Source organism: Culex quinquefasciatus, chromosome 2, assembly GCF_015732765.1.
Source record: "Culex quinquefasciatus strain JHB chromosome 2, VPISU_Cqui_1.0_pri_paternal, whole genome shotgun sequence".
NCBI lineage: Eukaryota > Metazoa > Arthropoda > Insecta > Diptera > Culicidae > Culex > Culex quinquefasciatus.
In genome coordinates, this window is record NC_051862.1 from 38,378,823 (window position 1) to 38,401,013 (window position 22,191).

At 34.7% G+C, this 22,191-nt stretch overlaps 1 protein-coding gene across 1 annotated transcript in view; it reads left to right on the plus strand.

The window, feature by feature from the left end:
* The window catches only part of LOC6037808 (DNA fragmentation factor subunit alpha), a 71,499-nt gene that overhangs the window by 44,966 nt on the left and 4,342 nt on the right, over positions 1-22,191 (plus strand). Inside the window, exon 2 of the mRNA XM_038250112.1 lies at positions 10,828-11,040. Coding sequence (XP_038106040.1) covers positions 10,828-11,040 — 213 coding nt within the window. The remainder of the gene's footprint in view (positions 1-10,827; positions 11,041-22,191) is intronic.

Consider the following 22,191-nt stretch of genomic DNA (forward strand, 5'->3'; position numbering starts at 1 on the left):
GAATTATTAAATAATGGAAATTACATTGTGCACTACTATACCCAAACCACAACACACAACCCATTGAAGCTTCGAAAGCTCCAACTTTGGCTGGGTTAAAGGAGCATTTCCCATTTCCCGGCTTTTGTGTTGTGTACAGCGTGTGTTGTGTGCAAGCTTTCCCGCCAAACGACCACCCCATTAATATGGAAACTTTTCTTAATTTTAAATCATGTATAAGATAAATATTGCCTGCTCCGTAAGTTTTCCATGATATCGCCCCCGTCTAGCAAGTTTACTATCACTATTTTATGCTGCCATTTTTTTGCCGCCAAACCCACCGTGAACTCCATCCATGCTGGGGAACCGAGTGGACAGTGCCGTACAATAAGGGTGACTTTTCACCAGGACACCACCACAGCTGTTTCCCGCCGAAAAACTTTTGCACTCAGTTATGAATTATGCGAAACCCTCTTCCCGGGTTAGGGAGGACGGGACAGTTAAGTGGGTTGGTTCTGGATATCTCCAGATGCAGTATACTGCGAGGTTAGAGGAAATTAGTTACGAGATGAATGGTAGGAGGTATAAATTTCACTAAAGTTAGGAGTGCAATTTAGTGGCAATGTTGTCCCAGTTTAAGTGAGGTTTAAATATTAACACCATTTTATCAGGGCAACACGGGTCTACGGTAACCCACATAGATTATGGCAGAACACGGGATAAAGTGCCGCTTCGGAATTGTCTGGGTCTCCATTCCTTTCCTGTCCCGACTAGCACGGTCCACCTTGGAATCCCGTGAGAAAACTTTTGCGGCAGAGGCAGGTGATGTTGTGTCTACGATATCGGTGCTTCCAGACGGTAAAGTTCACGATGGCATAAAGAATAAATTAAGATTCATTCACCTACCATGTTTGGAATTTTGTTTTTGGTTTCTAAATGATATAACTATTTTTCAGAATAATCAAACGGGAAGTGTCTCAACAGCAGCATCCGACTGCTTGCCTTGCAAATAAAACAATACCACGTAATCACAATATGCCATTTATCGCAACGATTGCTTACAGCGTATGCTAGACCTTATACCTTCCCAAAAATCGTCCAACTCCAAGTGAAACTTATTGGGGCATTCCGTGGTTCAATTCCCTTGTCCCCTTTAAAAAATGGTGCATCAACAATTTACCGTTTTCCACATCCTTTATCTATTTTGGAAAAAAACATCATATCGATAACTAGGTAGGAATCTCAGCAAGCTTAGAACAAAAGAGCATGGAGGCATCGACATATACATGACGAAATCCAGTCTGCAATCCGCTAGAATCGCCGTCTCCAAGCGAAGCGATAAAAAAATAAATAATTTTTTTTTTATTTGTGAAGTAGAGCAGTTCTCTAGGATTTCGGTCATTCGATTTTTTTTGTATTTTTTAATCCGACTGAAACTTTTGGTGCCGGTATGCCCAAAGAAGCCATTTTGCATCATTAGTTTGTCCATATAATTTTCCATACAAATTCGGCAGCTGTCCATACAAAATGATGTATGAAAATTCAAAAATCTGTATCTTTTGAAGGAATTTTTGATCGATTTGGTGTCTTCGGCAAAGTTGTAGGTATGGATACGGACTACACTGGAAAAAATAATACACGGTAAAATTTGGTGATTTTTTATTTAACTTTATCACTAAAACTTGATTTACAAAAAAACACTATTTTTAATTTTTTTTTTTGATATGTTTTAGAAGGCATAAAATGCCAACTTTTCAGAAATTTCCAGGTTGTGCAAAAATCACTGACCGAGTTATGAATTTTTAATCAATACTGATTTTTCAAAAATCGAAATTTTGGTCGTAAAATTTTCAACTTCATTTTCGATGTAAAATCAAATTTGCAATCAAAAAGTACTTTACTGAAATTTTGATAAAGTGCACCGTTTTCAAGTTATAGCCATATTTAAGTGACTTTTGAAAATAGTCGCAGTTTTTCATTTTTAAATTAGTGCACATGTTTGCCCAGTTTTGAAAAATATTTTGAAAAGCTGAGAAAATTCTCTATATTTTGCTTATTTGGACTGTTGATACGACCTTTAGTTGCTGAGATATTGCAATGCAAGGTTTAAAAACAGGAAAATTGATGTTTTCTAAGTTTCACCCAAACAACCCACCATTTTCTATCGTCAATATCTCAGCAACTAATGGTCCGATTTTCAATGTTAATATGAAACATTTGTGAAATTTTCCGATCTCTTCGAAAAATATTTTTGGAATTTTCAAATCAAGACTAACATTTCACAAAGGCCAAACATTCAATATTACGCCCTTTTAAAATGTTTGTCTTGATTTGAAAATTCGGAAAAAAATGTCTCATATATTAACATTGAAAATCGGACCATTAGTTGCTGAGATATTGAATAGAAAATGGTGGGTTGTTTGGAAACTTGAAAACATCAATTTTCTGTTTTTAAACCTTGCATTGCAATATCAGCAACTAAAGTCGTATCAACATAGTCGAATAAGCAAAATATAGAGAATTTTCTCAGCTTTTTTCAAAACTGGGCAAACTGCACTAATTTAAAAATGAAAACTGCGACTATTTTCAAAAATCACTTAAATATGGCTATAACTAAAACGGTGCACTTTATCAAATTTGTAAGTGCTTTGATTGCAAATTGATTTTACATCGAAAAATGAAGTTGAAAAATTTTCGATTTTTGAAAATCGAAAAAAATTGATTAAAATCATAACTCGGTCAGTGATTTTTGAAATTTCTGAAAAGTTGGCATTTTATGTCTTCTAAAACATATCAAATAAAAAAATTAAAAATAGTGTTTTTAAATCAAGTTTTAGTGATAAAGTTATAAAAAATCACCAAATTTTTTTACCGTGTTATTTCCAGTGTAGTCCGTATCCATACCTACAACTTTGCCGAAGACCAAATCGATTCCTTCAAAAGATACAGATTTTTGAACATACACATTTTTGTTGGACAGGCGAATTTGTATGGAAAATTATATGGACAAACTAATGATGCAAAATGGCTTTGGCATACGGCAGCAAAAAGCCGGATTAAAAAATACAAAAATTAAAATTGAAGAAAAAAGACCGATTTCGTAGAGAATTGCTCAGTATTAAAAAGCATTATTTTACAAACATAACCCTTTGAGCAAAGCAAAAGTAAAACTGCACACCCAAGACTTAATTTATATTCCGTACATTCCATTTTCATTTGCAATCGACCGGCAAAGAAGCAGCCCCTGGGATGAAAAACTACCGGGTTGCACATCCGGGCTATAGGCCTTTGCGCCAGGGTTGCCACAGGCCTTTTGCGGATCACGTTCCTGAATGCTGCCAGAGGCAGCTGAAGCAACGCAAAGCTATTTTCACCAGAATAAATGTGCGCTTGTTGGATTTCAAAAGTTTTTCCTCACAATTCCGTGCACGAGAGCTGACTCTGACCCGACTCAAATTGGCGCTTTTGTTTTAAACTTGATCGTTTGGTCACGAGGCTGAAAGTAAAGCCAACAAAAAGTTCCTTATTTCTAAATTCGGATTAAATTTCCTTGAAAATGGTGCTGCCTCCCCAAAATGTTTTATGCATTTCCATTATCCACTGCTCCACCCACGCTAAAACAAAAGTCATCAAATTGAGTTAGACTTGGCCAGAATATTCTGTTACCGGAGGCTGACTCAATTTTTCGATGGCCCCCAAAAACTTCGAGCTGTCGTCTTCAATAGACATCCCGTTGCCGTCATGCTCTCTTGGACTATTTTTAATTTTGTTAGTGCAAACATGACATGATTTCCACTTTCCTTCAGAATTTTTTATCCGATTAAATTAGTTTTAGTGCCGAACTCGCACATCAACGATCATCCGACACACGTGCCACCGCCGCAGGCTCAATCGTGTTACGAATATACGTTATTCTTGATACAAAACTCTTTTTCCCAATCGCACTCCACAATTGGCTCCAGTTTTTTGCCACTTTCAGACGAGATTTATCTATACGCTCGGCTGTTGAGGTTCAGTCCCGAGCACGGGTCTCCTGGATTTACCCAACTCGGTCACGTTTCAGCTGGTGTCCCCGGAGGAAAAGTCTAGCACCGCGCCAGGGAATGGAACGTTTGTTATTGTTTTTCGAACCTGCCTCTGCCACAGCCAGATATGGTAATGAACATATGTGCAAATAAAACTTGGAAAACGGATAGGTAGACTTGGCTGATATTGGATATATATAGGTTTATATAGGCTTTATGCGAATACAATTTACCACAAAGTTTTTGGTTGAGGTACATTTGTGACAAGGCTGACTCCGACTCCGACTCCTACTCAAAATTATTGCAATTTTAACGCGTGACCATTAGATCTCAATAAATTTAGAGAATAGAGAAAGTAAAATTTTTCATAATTTCGCTGCCAGTCATAGCAAGCCATTTTGTGCAGCTCGCAATGCCTCACCTTTTGACATTCACAGATCTTTAAACTTCGATTTCAATCCTAATATATTCAGTAAAAACCGAAAAAAACTCCGTGCATTGTTGTCACTTTCCATATGAAAGAATTTCCAATCTTGCCGTGCTATCTTGACACATCCTGAAAATTGTTGTAAGTGCGACAACTGGCCGAAGGGAATTCATATCAGAACGCGTTTGACACACGTGCATGCCCGACGACTACCGTAAACGTTTGTAATTATAACTCGGGACTCCGGCAACCAAATTCAACTAAATTTCGGGAAAATACACAGAATGGTCAATCAATCAAATTATATTTGTTGTTGTTTACATTTGCTGCTCTATTTTTTTTTCATGTTCAAACATTAAAACGCGTTTGTCTCGGAACATCTAAAAGTGACGTGCGAAAAGATAGCACAACATCGACGATATGACTTTAAACTCAGTGGAATTTGACTGTTTCAATGACTGAATTTTTTATCATCCCCCGATTTAACACCAAATAAATAAATACTTTAAAAATATGCAAGATCTGATAGTTGAACTCTCTTCTAACATCGAAGGGGCTCCACCTAAGATACAACTTGTCACCCGGCCACTGCCATCAAAACGTAATTTTGGGAAGTGATCCCCAAATGGTACACCTGAAGTGCCATCCTGTCGGGTGGATAACGTATTGGCACTTGATCAAATTTTCTCACACGCCAAGCCAGATGCTACAGTCGATGAGGGGAAAATAATGGTTGATGTTTGGCGAAACATTTTCCGCCACGCCAGTAAAGAAACACAAGCTTCGTAATTGATAACGCAAACTTCAACTGCAGGATAGACTTTACATTTAAGCTGCCTCACAGATGCCGCTAAACGGCGGCCACCAGAGCAAAGTTTTAATTGCTTTCGCTCACTTGGAGTTGGAAAATTAAATTTGCAAATTTACAGCACACTTTTCTCCCACCGTGAACTTTTCCCTTTTCACGATCTGCGTGGCATTAAGTTTAATTGAAAGCTGGAAAAGTTCGCCAAGATCTCGAACGCGTTTTCAAACTTTCTAATCTAGTGAAACACAGTGTATTAAAGAACAATTTCTTTGTGAGCACAGTGCCACAGCGGTGCGGAAATTCCGCAAAAAGTGACAAATAATACCGAAGGAAGCACGTGGTGAAAATGCCAAAAACTTGCTGACGGCTTAAACTATTTATTATCTGTGACGGCAGCAGCGAGTGCTTTCGAGATCGCCACCGAAAGGAAAGGAAAATTGGCGAAGGTGTGATTTTCACACTAGCTTTTCACGCCACGCTGCTTTGGAGAATTGGTTGGCGAAAAGTGGGTGGCCTGGGACCACAGACACACACCAAGCCATAAGTTGTTTTGGCGGGATTCTTCCTCTCCACGCGGAAAGAGCAGTATCAGCAGAAAGGAACATATTATGTGTGAGTCAGTGGTTTTGAGGCGCTTGAAAATCAAGTAAATCTACATAAAGTTCTTTATGAACACTTTCTCAACTATTTTTTTGAATTTTTGATTTGCTCAAAAATATTTGTTTAGTCACAAAATTTCCATAACTATTTCCATGTTTAGTTCACGCTTAGGGGCTCGATTATTTTCACTTAAATATTTAATCATAAAACACGATGAATTGACAAAAAAAAAACTATCTTGCGAACAATAACGAATTTGCAAGGAAATTTTATGTTAAAGACGCACAGACAAACTAATAAATGAATCATTGTACAACTTTGTCAATAATGCATCAATCACGTCTCATTGTGGCCACAGATAAACAGACGTAAACCTTTCAAAATCTACCGTCGAACAATCAAACGGTCGATTTGAATGATCCTATACTCACTACGGCCATTTTCAATTCACCACAGCTTATTTACACGCGTTTGACAGTTGATTCCCACAAACTCCCACAATTTTAGTGTGTTTCGTGCTTTCTCTTTAAGATAGCACAGACAAACAGACGTCAAAAATGCATCAATAACTCCTCACTCTAGCCACCCAGTTGCGCGTCTCCACACTAAAATTGTGATAGTGTGTGTGCATTCAGTTTCACAGAAAATGACCATTGAAATCGGCCATTAAATTGTTGATTGGTGAATTTTGAAAAAGAAAATCGCCTATTGCAAAATAAAGGCTAATACGCAGCTCGGAAGGAACGCAAAACATCGCATAAAAAATGTCAAGAAATGGTCAAGGAAAGAGTCACGCAAAGATTTGGTGGTCACAAAATTTCATATTACAGAAAATTTATTAAATGTAATAAAAAGATGATTTTCAATCACCCCTGAAAGTTTCATAAGATATTTCATGTCTAAACTGAGAAAGAGACGAATTAAGCTCAAAATTAAAGTAAAGCGAACTGCCATACTTTGTGACCTTTTGCCTTCCTCACTGAGGTAAGGCTATAATCCTGCTCGAAAAATGAACTTTTGAAAAACAGCTCGTAGACCTATATTCATGTATACCTATCGACTCAGAATCGAAAATTGAACAAATGTCTGTGTGTGTGTGTATATGTGTGTGCGTATTCCCCTTGGTGCTCAAAATTCTTGCCAAGTTTTCTCGGCACTGGCTGATCCGATTTGAGTCAAATAAGTTGCATTCGATCCGGTATGGTGCCCCATACTGCACTATTGAATTGTTTGAAGATCCAAAAAGTAGTTCAAAAGTTACGTATAAAAAAGTGTCAGAGTTGCGAATCGGATCTCACATAAATGCATGTAAACTATATCCAGACCCCTCACTCGACCCATCGTTGGTTAGGTTATCAGAAATCCTTTTCAACGAGTCCAAAACATTGAAGTTCTGGCAACCCTGTCTCAAGTTATGATCACTTAAGTGATATTTATGTACTTTTTTGATGCCGGATCTTACTTAAATGCATGTAAACTATGTCCGGATCCATCATCCAACCCATCGTTAGATAGGTAATCAAAAGACCTTTCCAATGAGTCCAAAACATTGAAGATCTGGCAACCCTGTCTTAAGTTATGACCACTTAAGTGATATTTATGTACTTTTTTGATGCCGGATCTCACTTAAATGCATGTTAAATATGTACGGATCCATCATCCAGCCCATCATTGGATAGGTAATCGAAAGACCTTTCCAATGATTCCAAATCATTGAAGATCTGGCAACCCTGCCTCATGTTATGACCACTTAAGTGATATTTATGTACTTTTTTGAAGCCGGATCTCACTTAACTGTATGTAAACTATGTCCGGATCCATTATCCAGCCCATCGTTGGATAGGTAATCAAAAGACCTTTCCAATGAGTCCAAAACATTGAAGATCTGGCAACGCTGTCTCAAGTTATGACCACTTAAGTTATATTTATGTACTTTTTTGATGCCGGATCTCACTTAAATGCATGTAAACTATGTCCGGATCCATCATCCAACCCATCGTTGGATAGGTAATCAAAAGACCTTTCCAATGAGTCCAATACATTGAAGATCTGGCAACCCTGTCTCAAGTTATGACCACTTAAGTGATATTTATTTACTTTTTTGATGCCGGATCTCACTTAAATGTATGTAAACTATGTCCGGATCCATCTTCCGACCGATCGTTAGGTAGGTAATCAAAAGACCTTTCTAATGAGTCCAAAACATTGAAGATCTGGCAACGCTGTCTCAAGTTATGACCACTTAAGTTATATTTATGTACTTTTTTGATGCCAGATCTCACTTAAATGCATGTAAACTATGTCCGGATCCATCATCCAACCCATCGTTGGATAGGTAATCAAAAGACCTTTCCAATGAGTCCAATACATTGAAGATCTGGCAACCCTGTCTCAAGTTATGACCACTTAAGTGATATTTATTTACTTTTTTGATGCCGGATCTCACTTAAATGTATGTAAACTATGTCCGGATCCATCTTCCGACCGATCGTTGGGTAGGTAATCAAAAGACCTTTCTAATGAGTCCATAACATTGAAGATCTGACAACGCTCAGTCTCAAGTTATGACCGCTTAAGTGACATTTGTGTATTTTTTTTATTTAGAAACAAGCCTTACCAGACAAAGTTCGTTCTGCCTTTTTTCGTTTGTTGACGTTTTTGACTTTTTTGCTTATTCAGCCTCCTGTGATCAAAACTTAATTTTAACCTTTCCCATACAATCTGCAAATTTTCCGGAATCGGTTGTAACTTTTTGGCACTCACGAACTTACCATACGAACCCAACGCAACAAAGAGCACCTCGATCGGACGTTCCGTGTTGAATTGATTCGCGTTCTAACAAAACCGTCGAAATTTTGAATATATATAGAAGATAGATAGAATTTGTGTCCAAACCCATCATATCACCAAATGTTGGTAAAAAGTGAGGAAGGCAACAGCCACATAGGTGGATTAAGTTAGTTTTTTCTCTAAACACCGAGTTGATTTACGGGTGTCACGATATCTCAAGATGGGAATATACCAAATTTGCTGAAATTTGGGGTAAAGATTCTCAAGGCGTATCCAGTGTGCATAACGAAGCCTGATTTTTTTTTAATTTTGCTTTTTAAAAAATTACAAAAATCAAAAACTATATGAAAAAAAATTCTTTTGTTAAGCCGGCCTTCGTTATGCACATGGAACCAGTTTAATGAGTCTTCACCAGAATTTTGAGTCGATTTGGTCAAATCAGTGTTGAGATATCGTTGCACCCGTTTTTTTTTTAATTTCTAATTTCAAATATCTATATCTTGGCAATAATACAACCAAATGTCTTCAAATTTGTTTTGAGAATTTAAAAAAATGTATATTTTAATGCCCTAAAAATGGATTTAAAAACAGTTTAAGTTTGTGTTCATACCAACCTCTTACATTTTTGCTGATTTACGTGTAAGTAACCCCTTAAGCGGTACGCAGCAGAATAGAAACAGAAACGGGAAGTGGCATTTGACATTTCATCTAGATTGCAATATGTTTTGATGAAAAAATTAAATAACTTGGATTTTCTAATTTTAATGCAACTGAAAATTATTAACGTTTGGATAATTTAGGATTCAATGTAACAAAAAATCATGCTTCACAATTTTTTTATATGTTATGTAAACTTTTTCGAGGAATCCGAAAAAAATATTTTCTTCGGTTCCAAGCCCTTCAAAACAACATTGAAAGTTTTCATACGACCTTTTCAAATGTCAGGCTAGATTTATATGTCAGGCTAGATCATATAGTATATTTGCGTCCAAGTCACCTAAAATCAGTTGAAATGACGCGGAATTATGAATTTTAAAAAAATGGCCCGATCGGACATTTTTTTTTTCGAATCATGTAGTTTTCGTGGGGAATTGCTGAATATAGATAATAGAGCTTTATGACGTTTTGCGTACACACACTAGCGCACCAATTGATTTTGCTGGCTGACAAAATTTAACCTCACTTTATTTTCGTGTACGTACACGCAATACATACGCATGTAGATTACACTATTCAGTGGCCAGAGGTACAAATATTTGAAGATTTAAAAGTTCAAACATTCAAAATCTCAGAAAATTTAAAAATCTAGCAAATTAATGTTTTCAAATTTTTAAACATGAAAATTCATTCAAAATAAAAAAAATAAAAGAATGCGCAACATATTATGATATTTGACTTTTCTTGAACGCGTTCCTTCCGAGCTCCGTATTAGCTTATATCTAAGACTTCACGATAAAAAGTTTATGTGTTACGTCTTTTTCTATATCTGTGATCCAAAACTATTATTTAAGAAAGCTAAATAATTTGCAATCAAGATTTACAAACAACATTTTTCAATGAATATTTTGATCAAGTTTTGTCTCCCGATATTTGGGGAAGATTTTAAAAGGGAATGAGAGAATTTTTGGGAAAAAAATATTTGCTTTACTTGAATCCAAAGGCATAGTTTCATAAAATAACAACAATGTTGGTCTCTCATTGCTCTCTTATTAAAAACAAAACTCATTTAGTTTGAGAACCACTTGCGGGCCACCGACTAAAACGTACGATGCCGATGAAATTGAGTCATTTGGGAAGCCTGTCTGGCCCTCAACCTTCTCCCCTCTATTCGTTCTGAACACTGCCAAACACCAGTCCCAAACTCATGTAGGAGGCAAAATTAGGTTATGCATTTGGAAAAGCCCTTTGCCGGGTGGTGTTCCAGGAGAAGCAATTTCGGCGTTCCACAGCTGTTTTTCCAGCCCGCTGGTGAAGGCCTTTCCCAGCTGATGTTGGGATATGTAACACCACTACGTGGAGCTATGAATTTAAATAAGGTATGACACGTTTTCCGTCACGTTTCCGGTTCCCAGAACGTGTTTTTCGTTGTTTACCTTCGAATCGAATAAATATAGAATCAACTATTATGATTTCTGATATTTTGAAGATCAAATCAAAAATAAAATCAAACAAAATTCCTTTCTTTTCTCTTTCAACAGATCAAAGACGTGACTCGGGCCATCAAAAAGGCCGTCGTAGCCGGCACGCTGGACGAGGTCCGGGCAAAGGCGGCGGAAAAGTTTGGAACCACCGAGCTGCCTAACATCCACCTGGACTCGGACGGAACGGAGGTGGACGACGAGGACTACTTCCAGACGCTGGAACCGAACGCCGAGCTGATCGTGGTCTTCCCCGGCGAGCAGTGGATCGATGTGAGTTTCTAAATTTGTTCGTTCAGGTTTAGTGTAATATTTAAAGATAAGATTAAAAATTTAGATAAAATTTGAACTGGCTGTATCTCGGTAGACTTCAATTACGCATGTCGAATCTTCTTTTCAACAAATTGATTGGCACAATTCCAACAAAAAGGTTGCTTCCACTTTTCACATTTCAAGAAATTGTCCTGACAGCTGGTGCTCCTGCAATGTACCAGAATTTACTCGTCACCGGACACAAACCCCCCAACAAAACCTCATGCTCGAGCTGAAGTGTCTCCGCGCCGGTTGTTAACAAGATTGAGTGAAAATGGAGCAGAAACTGCGGAATACTTGAACAAGAAGCCATCGCAGACCAAACAGCTGTCACCTTGGTGGAAACGAGCACGTAATAAAAGGTGGAAATGGTTATGTTTTTTTCCCAACCGGGTCTGCATTCGAAGCCATTCGGTGATGACCCTTAATCCCCCGTCGTCATCGCGGCGTTGTGCCCCCCGTTGAATATTTATTTACTCTTGAGAGGAGGTCTCGGAGGTCTGCTGCTCCAAACGACCCAAAGCTCTAAAAGCCGGTTTCTGAAAAGTGCAAATGAACGAACTTTTTCGTGTTCTCATCCCTCGCGAAATCATTTTCGCCGATGATGGGCCGCGCTGGACCTAAAAAAGCTGAGTGGGAACGGAGAAAAAAAACTTTTTCCACTTAACATTGGGGAGGGAAAAAAGTATGCAACAACGTTGTTGGCTGAAAGCTCCTCAACACTGTGGAGTTATCCACGAGAAGCATCATTATATGGCACCAACGAAGCAATAAAAAGGTCAAGCATTCTCAACTTTGTGGCTTAGTCTAGGTTTTTCGATGAAATTGTTTTTTTGATCACGGAACCAAGACAATAAACGGTAATGGCTTATATCAGTTCGTGTTTCTCTTTTGATTTTTTATGCCTTTATGGGTTTCCAATGTTAAAATTTAAAGCTTTTAGTAGTGTAGAAAAAAATCATTTTTACTGAATCAAACACAAAAAAAAACCCTTAAAATATTCATTCGATCTGGAACCGAAGGAAAACAATTTGCACAACATTGCACAAAATTTCCAAATTTCGATCAATATTTAATGTAATTTAAATATATTATATGAAGAAACGCACCTCTGCAGCAGAAAATGTTTTTGAAAAGCTGAGAAAATTCCTACAATTTTCTATTTTTTATTTTTTTTTTACTTTGTTGATCTAATGTAGATGAAATATAAGTTTTTCTCAGTGTCATCTGATTAGAATTTTTAAACACGTGATATCTCGGATGTAAAAAAAATGTAACATTTATGAAACTCTGTTACTCTTATTTCCGTAATTCTGAAATAATTTTGAACAGAAGCAGTAGGAAAATATAACATTGAAGATAAAAAATATCCGAGATATTGCAAATTTAAAATTCAGGTAAAATAAATATTTCTTCAAATTCGTAAAATTTCTTTCAACTTGTAAAATTTCTAATAAAATTTTAAACTTTAAGATTTTTAAATTTTCTCAATTTTTTTTAATTTCTTAAAAAAAATAAATTTCTTAAAATTTTTAAAAAAATTAAATATTTTAAAATTTTCAAAATTTCTTAAAATTTGTTAAATTTCTTAAAAAATGGAAAAAAAATCTTAAACTTTTTTGAATTTCTTAAAAAATGGAAAAAAATCTTAAATTTTTTTGAATTTCTTAAAAAATGTGAAATTTTTTTAAATTTGATGTTTTTTTTAATTTGTACAATTTTTAAAATTTGGTAAAATTTATAAATATTTGTCATTCATTTGGAAATAAATTCCTAAAATTTGTCAAATTTCTTAGAATTTGTAAAATTTCTTAAAATTTGTAAAAAAAATTAAAATTGCTAAAATTTCTTAAAATTGGTAAAATTAGCTATATTTTCAAAATTTTCTATTTTTTTTTTAATTTGTTATTTTTTAATTTTTTAATTTGTAAAAATTCTAAAAAAATATTTTTTTTAAAATTTGTTTAAAAAAAAAATTGTAAAATTTCTTTAAATTTGTATAATTACTTTAAATTTGTAAAATTCTAAAACTTCTTCAAATTTCATAAAATTTGTGAAATTTTTAAAAAAAAATTTAAATTTTATTTTTATTATTTATCATTTTTTCAATATTTCTTAAAATTTGTAAAATCTTTTAAAATTTGTAGAATTTCTTAAAATTTGTTAAATTTCTTACAATTTGTTAAATTTCTTAAAATCTGTTCAATTTCTTAAAATTTGTTAAATTCCTTAAAATTTGTGATATTTTTTAAATTTGTTAAATTTCTTAAAATTTGTATTTTTTTTAAATTTGTAAAAAAACTTAAAAAATGGTAAAATTTCTAAACATTTTTTTTTAATTTCAAACATTTCTTAAAATTTGAAAAATTTCTTAAAATTTGTAAAATTTCTTAGAATTGGTAAAAATTTTTTAAATTGGTAAATTTTGTTATATTTTCTACATTTTCTATTTTTTTAAATTCTTTTTTTACTTTGTAAATTATGTAAAATCTTTGGAAAATTCATTATTTTTTTAAAATTTGTAAAATTCCTTAGAATTTGTTAAATTTCTTAAAATTTGTAAAAAATTGTAAAATTTCTTTAGATTAATTTAAATTTAAAAAAATTGTAGAATTTCTAAAAGAAATTAAAACTGCTTAAGTTTATTAAATATTGTGAAATTTCTTTAAATTTGTATTTTTTTTTGTAATTTTTTTATAATTTGTAAAATTTCTTAAAAATACCAAAATTTTTAAAATTTCTTTCTTTTTTTAATTTTTTAAATTTTTTAAAATTTGTAAAATTTCTTGAAATTTTTAATATTCTTTAAAATTTGATTTTTTTTATTTTTAAAATTTGTTCAAATTTGTTCAAATTTAAAATTTAGGTAAAATAAATATTTCTTCAAATTCGTAAAATTTCTTTCAACTTGTAAAATTTTTAAAAATATTAAATATTTTAAAATTTTTAAAATTTCTTAAAATTTGTAAAATTTCTTAAAATTTGTAAAATTTCTTAAAATTAGTAAAATTTCTTAAAATTTGCAAAATTTCTTAAAATTCGTTAAATTTCTTAAAAAATGGAAAAAAAATCTTAAAATTTCTTGAATTTCTTAAAAAAAACTGAATTTTTTTTAAATTTGATGTTTTTTTTAATCTGTACAATTTTTTAAAATTGGTAAAATTTATAAAAATTTGTCATTTTTTTTTTATTTGGAAATAAATTCCTAAAATTTGTCAAATTTCTTAGAATTTGTAAAATTTCTTAAAATTTGTAAAATTTCTTAAAATTGCTAAAATTTCTTAAAATTGGTAAAATTTCTTAAAATTGGTAAAATTAGCTATATTTTCTAAATTTTCTATTTTTTTTTTCAATTTGTTATTTTTTAATTTTTTATTTTGTAATAATTCTAAAAAAATATTTTTTTTTAAATTTGTTTATAAAAACAAATTTGTAAAATTTCTTTAAATTTGTATAATTACTTTAAATTTGTAGAGTTCTAAAACTTCTTCAAATTTCATAAAATTTGTGAAATTTCTTAAAAAATTTTAAATGTTATTTTTATTATTTATCATTTTTTTAATGTTTCTTAAAATTTGTAAAATCTTTTAAAATTTGTAGAATTTCTTAAAATTTGTTAAATTTCTTACAATTTGTTAAATTTCTTATAATCTGTTCAATTTCTTAAAATTTATTAAATTCCTTAAAATTTGTGATTTTTTTTTAAATTTGTTAAATTTCTTAAAATTTGTAATTTTTTTTAATTTGTAAAAAAACTTAAAAAAATGGTAAAATTTCTAAACATTTTTTTTTTAAATTTCAAACATTTCTTAAAATTTGAAAAATTTCTTAAAATTTGTAAAATTTCTTAAAATTGGTAAAATTTCTTAAAAATGGTTAATTTTGTTATATTTTCTACATTTTCTATTTTTTTTAAATTCTTTTTTTACTTTGTAAATTATGTAAAATCTTTGGAAAATTTATAAATTTTTAAAATTTTTTAAAATTTGTTAAATTTCTTAAAATTTGTAAAAATTTGTAAAATTTCTTTAGATTAATTTAAATTAAAAAAAATTGTAAAATTTCTTTAAAAAAATTAAAACTGCTTCAAGTTTATTAAATTTTGTGAAATTTCTTTAAATTTGTATTTTTTTTTTATTTGTAATTTTTTTTATAATTTGTAAAATTTCTTTAAAATACCAATTTTTTAAAATTTCTTTCTTTTTTTAATTTTTTTAATTTTTTAAAATTTGTAAAATTTCTTGAAATTTTTAATATTTTTTAAAATTTGATTTTTTTTTATTTTTAAATTTTTTTCAAATTTGTTAAATTTTTTAAAATTCGTAAAATCTTTCTCTTTCTTCTTTTTTCATTTTGTGAAATTTCTTAAAATTTGTAAAGATTTAAAAGTCTTCATTCATTAAAATTGCATAAATTTACGTTAAACAATGTAATAATTTAAAATGAATTAAACAAGTTGTTTTTATCAATGAAAATTTAAAATTTTGCTATATTTTTTCCGCCCCCTGATTTTTTTTTGAAAATTTAAGAGAGGGGTGGCACAACTTGAAATTAAATAGCATTTGTCTGATTTGTTTTAAATCAATAATTTTACAAAATTTTACAAATCACCGTGTATTCTACGGTTGCAAAGTCAGTAAAGTTAGCAACCAAAATCCAGAACTGTGCCGATAGCAATAAACTTATTTCTTATGTTGGATTAATTCATCAACAATCGACATCTGTTCCACAACAGAGCCTCGCCCTATTTACGACTCAATCATACCCGCTCAACAAGTTGTCGAAATAATCACTATTACCCATAAATCCTCGTGCCGAATAATTGCCACGAGCTTCATTCGCCGGAAGTTTGCTTTTCTGAACTTGATTTATTACTTTTTCGTGGCAACGAAAATCACCTCCACGTGCACGCGGACGAGGTCAACACGCGCTCGATTCTGCACCAAATCATCGCACAGCATTAATGTACATCTTTACGCACTCACTGGAAATATAACAGAGACGATAAAACCTGTTAGCAGCACAAGGAGCCAAACTCCTTTTTACAACGACACGCATTGCGTGCCCTGGGTTTGGTTCTGGGAATGGAGACGCGTGATGGGAAGCTGTTCGGAAGTCAACAGGACGATGCTCTCTTCGCATCATTTAATGTATAAGATTCGTGATGTTTGTTTTACGACCTAGATTGAACTTTGATTTTACAATAAAATCATGATAATGTGGCAGTGATTTTAACTAGGAGAAAAGTAATTTTGAAAATCAATGCCAATTATGAATTACCTCTCTTAACTAATAGTACACACTAACCGGTTGCTGAAAGGACTAAAAATTAATGGGCTGTGTCTGAGTGGCAGATGATTCATGAGAAGTTGACAGGCTCAAGAACCAGTCCACTCGTTCACACTTCACCACTTGTGGAAATCCTCGCAACCCTCATTCAAGAAAACGAAAGCAAAATAGCAAAAGGAGGCTTATTAGAAAAGTTTTGCTGCCCTCTCCACCTTGGGAGGATTCCCCGCGGTGGGAGTTTGGAGATATTCCAAAGAGACACGTGTGAGCTAACGTCTGACAGAAGACACGTGTCGGTTTGACGAAGGTTCGTTGTGTCTGTGTGTTTTTGTCGGCAATGTTGTTGGTAAGATTGGCATTTCAACGCCCCCGATGTCTTGTTTACATCAGCAGTGGTTGAACATCGTCTTTTGGGAACATTCCAACGCTCTCTGCTCTTGTGAAATGTGATATCCTGGTTCGTATAATACCTCTCATCTACTGATTTTCATTGAAGATTTTAGCACTTTGACTTATTTTGCGTTGAGCAATTAAAAAAAATCTCATTTCATTCCATCTTTTGTTCAGCAAACGTTTTGCCTTCCTCACTGAGGTAAGGCTATAATCCTGCTCTAAAAATGAACTTTGAATAAAAACGTCGTAGACCCACCTTCATGTATACATATCGACTCAGAATCAAAAACTGAACAAATGTCTGTGTGTATGTGTGTGTGTATGTGTGTGTGTATGTGTGTGTGTATGTATGTATGTGACCAACAAACTAGCTCATGTTTCTCAGCACTGGCTGAACCGATTTGACCCGAACCTGTTGCATTCGACTTGGTTTAGGGTCCCATAGATCGAGTTTTATACAGATTGAAGTTTCGATAAGTAGTTCAAAAGTTATGTATAAAAATGTGTTTTCACATATATCCGGATCTCACTTAAATGTATGTAAACTATGTCCGGATCCACCATCCGACCCATCGTTGGATAGGTTATCAAAAGACCTTTCCAACGAGTCCAAAACATTGACGATCTGGCAACCCTGTCTTGAGATATGGCCTTTTAAGTGATATTTATGTACTTTTTGGAAGCCGGATCTCACTTAAATGTATGTAAACTATGTCCGGATCCACCATCCGACCCATCGTTGGATAGGTAATCAAAAGACCTTTCCAACGAGTCCAAAACATTGAAGATCTGGCAACCCTGTCTTGAGATATGGCCATTTAAGTGATATTTATGTACTTTTTGGAAGCCGGATCTCACTTAAATGCATGTTAACTATGTCCGGATCCATCATCCGACCCATCATTGGATAGGTTATCAAAAGACCTTTCCAAAAAGTCCAAAACATTGAAGATCTGGCAACCCTGTCTCGAGATATGGCCATTTAAGTGATATTTATGTACTTTTTAGTAGCCGGATCTCACTTAAATGTATGTAAACTATGTCCGGATCCACCATCCGATCCATCGTTGGATAGGTTATCAAAAGACCTTTCCAACGAGTCCAAAACATTGAAGATCTGGCAACCCTGTCTTGAGATATGGCCTTTAAATGATATTTATGTACTTTTTGGAAGCCGGATCTCACTTAAATGTATGTAAACTATGTCCGGATCCACCATCCGACCCATCGTTGGATAGGTTATCAAAAGACCTTTCCAACGAGTCCAAAACATTGAAGATCTGGCAACCCTGTCTTGAGATATGGCCTTTTAAGTGATATTTATGTACTTTTTGGAAGCCGGATCTCACTTAAATGTATGTAAACTATGTCCGGATCCACCATCCGATCCATCGTTGGATAGGTTATCAAAAGACCTTTCCAACGAGTCCAAAACATTGAAGATCTGGCAACCCTGTCTTGAGATATGGCCTTTTAAGTGATATTTATGTACTTTTTGGAAGCCGGATCTCACTTAAATGTATGTAAACTATGTCCGGATCCACCATCCGACCCATCGTTGGATAGGTTATCAAAAGACCTTTCCAACGAGTTCAAAACATTGAAGATCTGGCAACCCTGTCTTGAGATATGGCCTTTTAAGTGATATTTATGTACTTTTTGGAAGCCGGATCTCACTTAAATGAGCATGAGCATGAGAGATCACCCATGGTTGCCCCTCCGTTGCTGAACAGAACCGTAATATCCTTTCAGCACTACTGATTATAGGCTTCGACGATCTAGTAATGTTTCCCTTATCAACAGCATGTATGAATGCGCTGAAAAGATAAAACACCATGATTGCTAAAGCTAGATCAGTTGCGAATAGGTAACAGTCATTGGCCACCAACGGCGCCCGCCATGTCAGTTTGTAGACCTCGATTTTAAGGGACGGGAATGTTAGTTAGCGCAGGTTGCTACTAGGGCAGCTGATTTACTCTGTGCTTACACCCCACGAGCGCCAGGAACCTGAAAACTTGTTAGTAGGATAGGGTGTTTGGTCAGGATTCATCATAGAAGATGATGATGCGACCCAAAATCATAGTGTTTGTTTAACGGTATTTTGTTTTATTCTCAAGGCAAGCAATCGGATGCTGCGGATGAGACATTTCCCGTTTATCTGTTGTTAAATTTTAAATGAAATGGTTTAGTCTTAGACAGCCGGCTGTGGAAAGATAGAACCAAAATCATATGAAATTAATGAATGAAGGATTGAACAGTGCAATTTTTAACTTGAGATGATTTAACGAGTTTTAAATGATTGATGTTTAGTGAGGTACTGGTTAACGTTGCGAACGACGAGTTACAATGTTTATCGAACTGAAATGGTATGATAAGGTTTTGTTGTTGTAGCACACCGAAAACGGACGCAAAAAATTTTGCGACCCAACGAAAAGGCATCGCAAATCGAACTGGCTAACTGTCATCGGGACAGCCAGAGACAGCCGCACCTTCACACGCACGCGAAAGGAAGCATAGCATAGCATAGCATAGCATTGGTGTCTACCCGTAGCTGCTACTTCGTTATTGACCAGGACCCCAAACATTGCTCCGTGGACCACAGATGAAAAGTAGGAACCAATCATCACCCTTCGCAATTTTCAAAGGTCCCTATCGTGCTGATCAATACCGACGCCGGCCACGACCAGTGGTAAGAACACGGGGAATTCGACCGCGATTCTCCAGAAATTCTCCGTCGGCGTGCCTTCCGATCAACGGTGATGTAGGAAGGGCTTCATTCATTAAAATTATTTTATATCATAAGCCTTAAAACATATCCGTCGACGTGCCTTCCGATCCTCGATGATATGGAAAGGACTTAATCCAGCAATACGACTTGCTTGTCTCAAAAACAAAATCGGATCGTTTCTATCGAAAACTATATAAAGAGAACAAAATAAAATTCATCGGCCAACGAACGCGCGAACAAAAAATAAATGAAAAAAGAAGAAGAAGAAATCCAATCACCCCATGCACTCGAACAGCGACACAAAAGAGACGGAAAATAGCACGAAAAAACAGGACTGAGCGTCCACACAGGCACCGCACTACTGATGCCATTATTTAATTATAATGACCAATCACCCCATGCACTCGAACAGCGACACAAAAGAGACGGAAAATAGCACAAAAACAGGACTGAGCGTCCACACAGGCACCGCACTACTGATGCCATTGTTTAATTATAATGACCAATCACCCCATGCACTCGAACAGCGACACAAAAGAGACGGAAAATAGCACGAAAACAGGACTGCGCGTCCACCACTGATGCCATTATTTAATTATAATGACCAATCACCCCATGCACTCGAACAGCGACACAAAAGAGACGGAAAATAACCCGAAAAACAGGACTGAGCGTCCACACAGGCACCGCACTACTGATGCCATTATTTAATTATAATGACCAATCACCCCATGCACTCGAACAGCGACACAAAAGAGACGGAAAATAACCCGAAAAAACAGGACTGAGCGTCCACACAGGCACCGCACCACTCTTTTTGGAAGCCGGATCTCACTTAAATGTATGTAAACTATGTCCGGATCCACCATCCGACCCATCGTTGGATAGGTTATCAAAAGACCTTTCCAACGAGTCCAAAACATTGAAGATCTGGCAACCCTGTCTCGAGATATGGCCATTTAAGTGATATTTATGTACTTTTTGGAAGCCGGATCTCACTTAAATGCATGTTAACTATGTCCGGATCCATCATACGACCCATCGTTGGATAGGTTATCAAAAGATCTTTCCAAAAAGTCCAAAACATTGAAGATCTGGCAACCCTGTCTCGAGATATGGCCATTTAAGTGATATTTATGTACTTTTTAGTAGCCGGATCTCACTTAACGTGAAGACTTCCATCATTGTCATGATTTTTCGTTCAAAGATATAAATTTTGCGTCACTTTCAATATTTTGACAAAATTCCTTTTTCGATTATCCCACAAGTTATGGAAATCGTCATTAATCATTGCCAACTAACGTATGACTGTCAATGATTTAGACAAAAATTCTTTCAGTGGCTTCAAGAAGGCAACAACCGGCACATGCTGATTTCTTTTGGTGCTGAAATTCGTTAAATTGAATTTAATACAGAATATTTTATGGTGATGATCAATTTTCTTTGAAAATGATCAACGGCTTCACCTTAAATGTATGTAAACTATGTCCGGATCCACCATCTGACCCATCGTTGAATAGGTTATCAAAAGACCTTTCCAACGAGTCCAAAACATTGAAGATCTGGCAACCCTGTCTTGAGATATGGCCTTTTAAGTGATATTTATGTCTTTTAGTAGCCGGATCTCACTTAAATGTATGTAAACTATGTCCGGATCCACCATCCGACCCATCGTTGGTTAGGTTATCAAAAGACCTTTCCAACGAGTCCAAAACATTGAAGATCTGGCAACCCTGTCTCGAGATATGGTCACTTAAGTGATATTTATGTACTTTTTTATTCCGGATCTAAAAAATAGATGAAATTTGTGTACAACCCCATCAAATCAGCCATTGTTGGTAATGAGTGAGGAAGGCTCCAACCACATAGGTGGATTAAGTTAGTTTTTCGTTACCTTTTTCAACTTATTTAAATTGTATCCATTTATCAATATGAACCCCTATATTTTTATTTTTTGCACGTGTTTCTGATTTTTTTTCCAAACATCTCAATATTAGAAAGGAAAACTGTATATCAAGAACTCAGAGTATTTTGCTCAAAGGATGGTTGCTCTTCTCATAAATTATGATGCTCACGAATGCAAACTATGTCCGGAGCAACACAGAAAAACTCCAAACATTCGTTTGTTTTTCCTCCACTGACGCGTGGTTCTACTAACAAGAAAAAAAAAACCCGTACCAAGTTTCGCAACTTCAAAGTTTGCTGATGAGTAAAGAAAGCAGTCAGGAGAGTGCAGCATCCAAGTTGGGAAAATCGCAAGCAATTTTTGCGATGACAAGCGAGGAAACGATAAAAATCTAGTTTCCATCTTGAGGAAAACGGGGGGTGGCTGTGAAAGGGAAAACTTTACTCGTGTAAGTCGTGGATATAAGTTTGTGATTTTCTTTCACTCTGCATGCCGTTAGCTTCGAGTTTACCGATAATCCTTCCGGTGCAGAAAGTGGTAAAAAAACAAACCATCAGTCTGGAGCTGTTTTTTTTTGCGTCTCATAAAACTTTGGGATGTGTTCAATCAGGTGAATCGGAAAGTAATGAAAATTGAATTTTCTTGCGAGGAAAACATTGGGATAATGGGATATATGAAAAATCTAAAAACAAACATTTCTTTTGGAGAAATTCCAAAAAAGAAGCATTTGCGGAGTACAGACCATTTTCCGAAGCATCGATTATCCTAAGTTTCGATTATACGAAGTTTGATTATC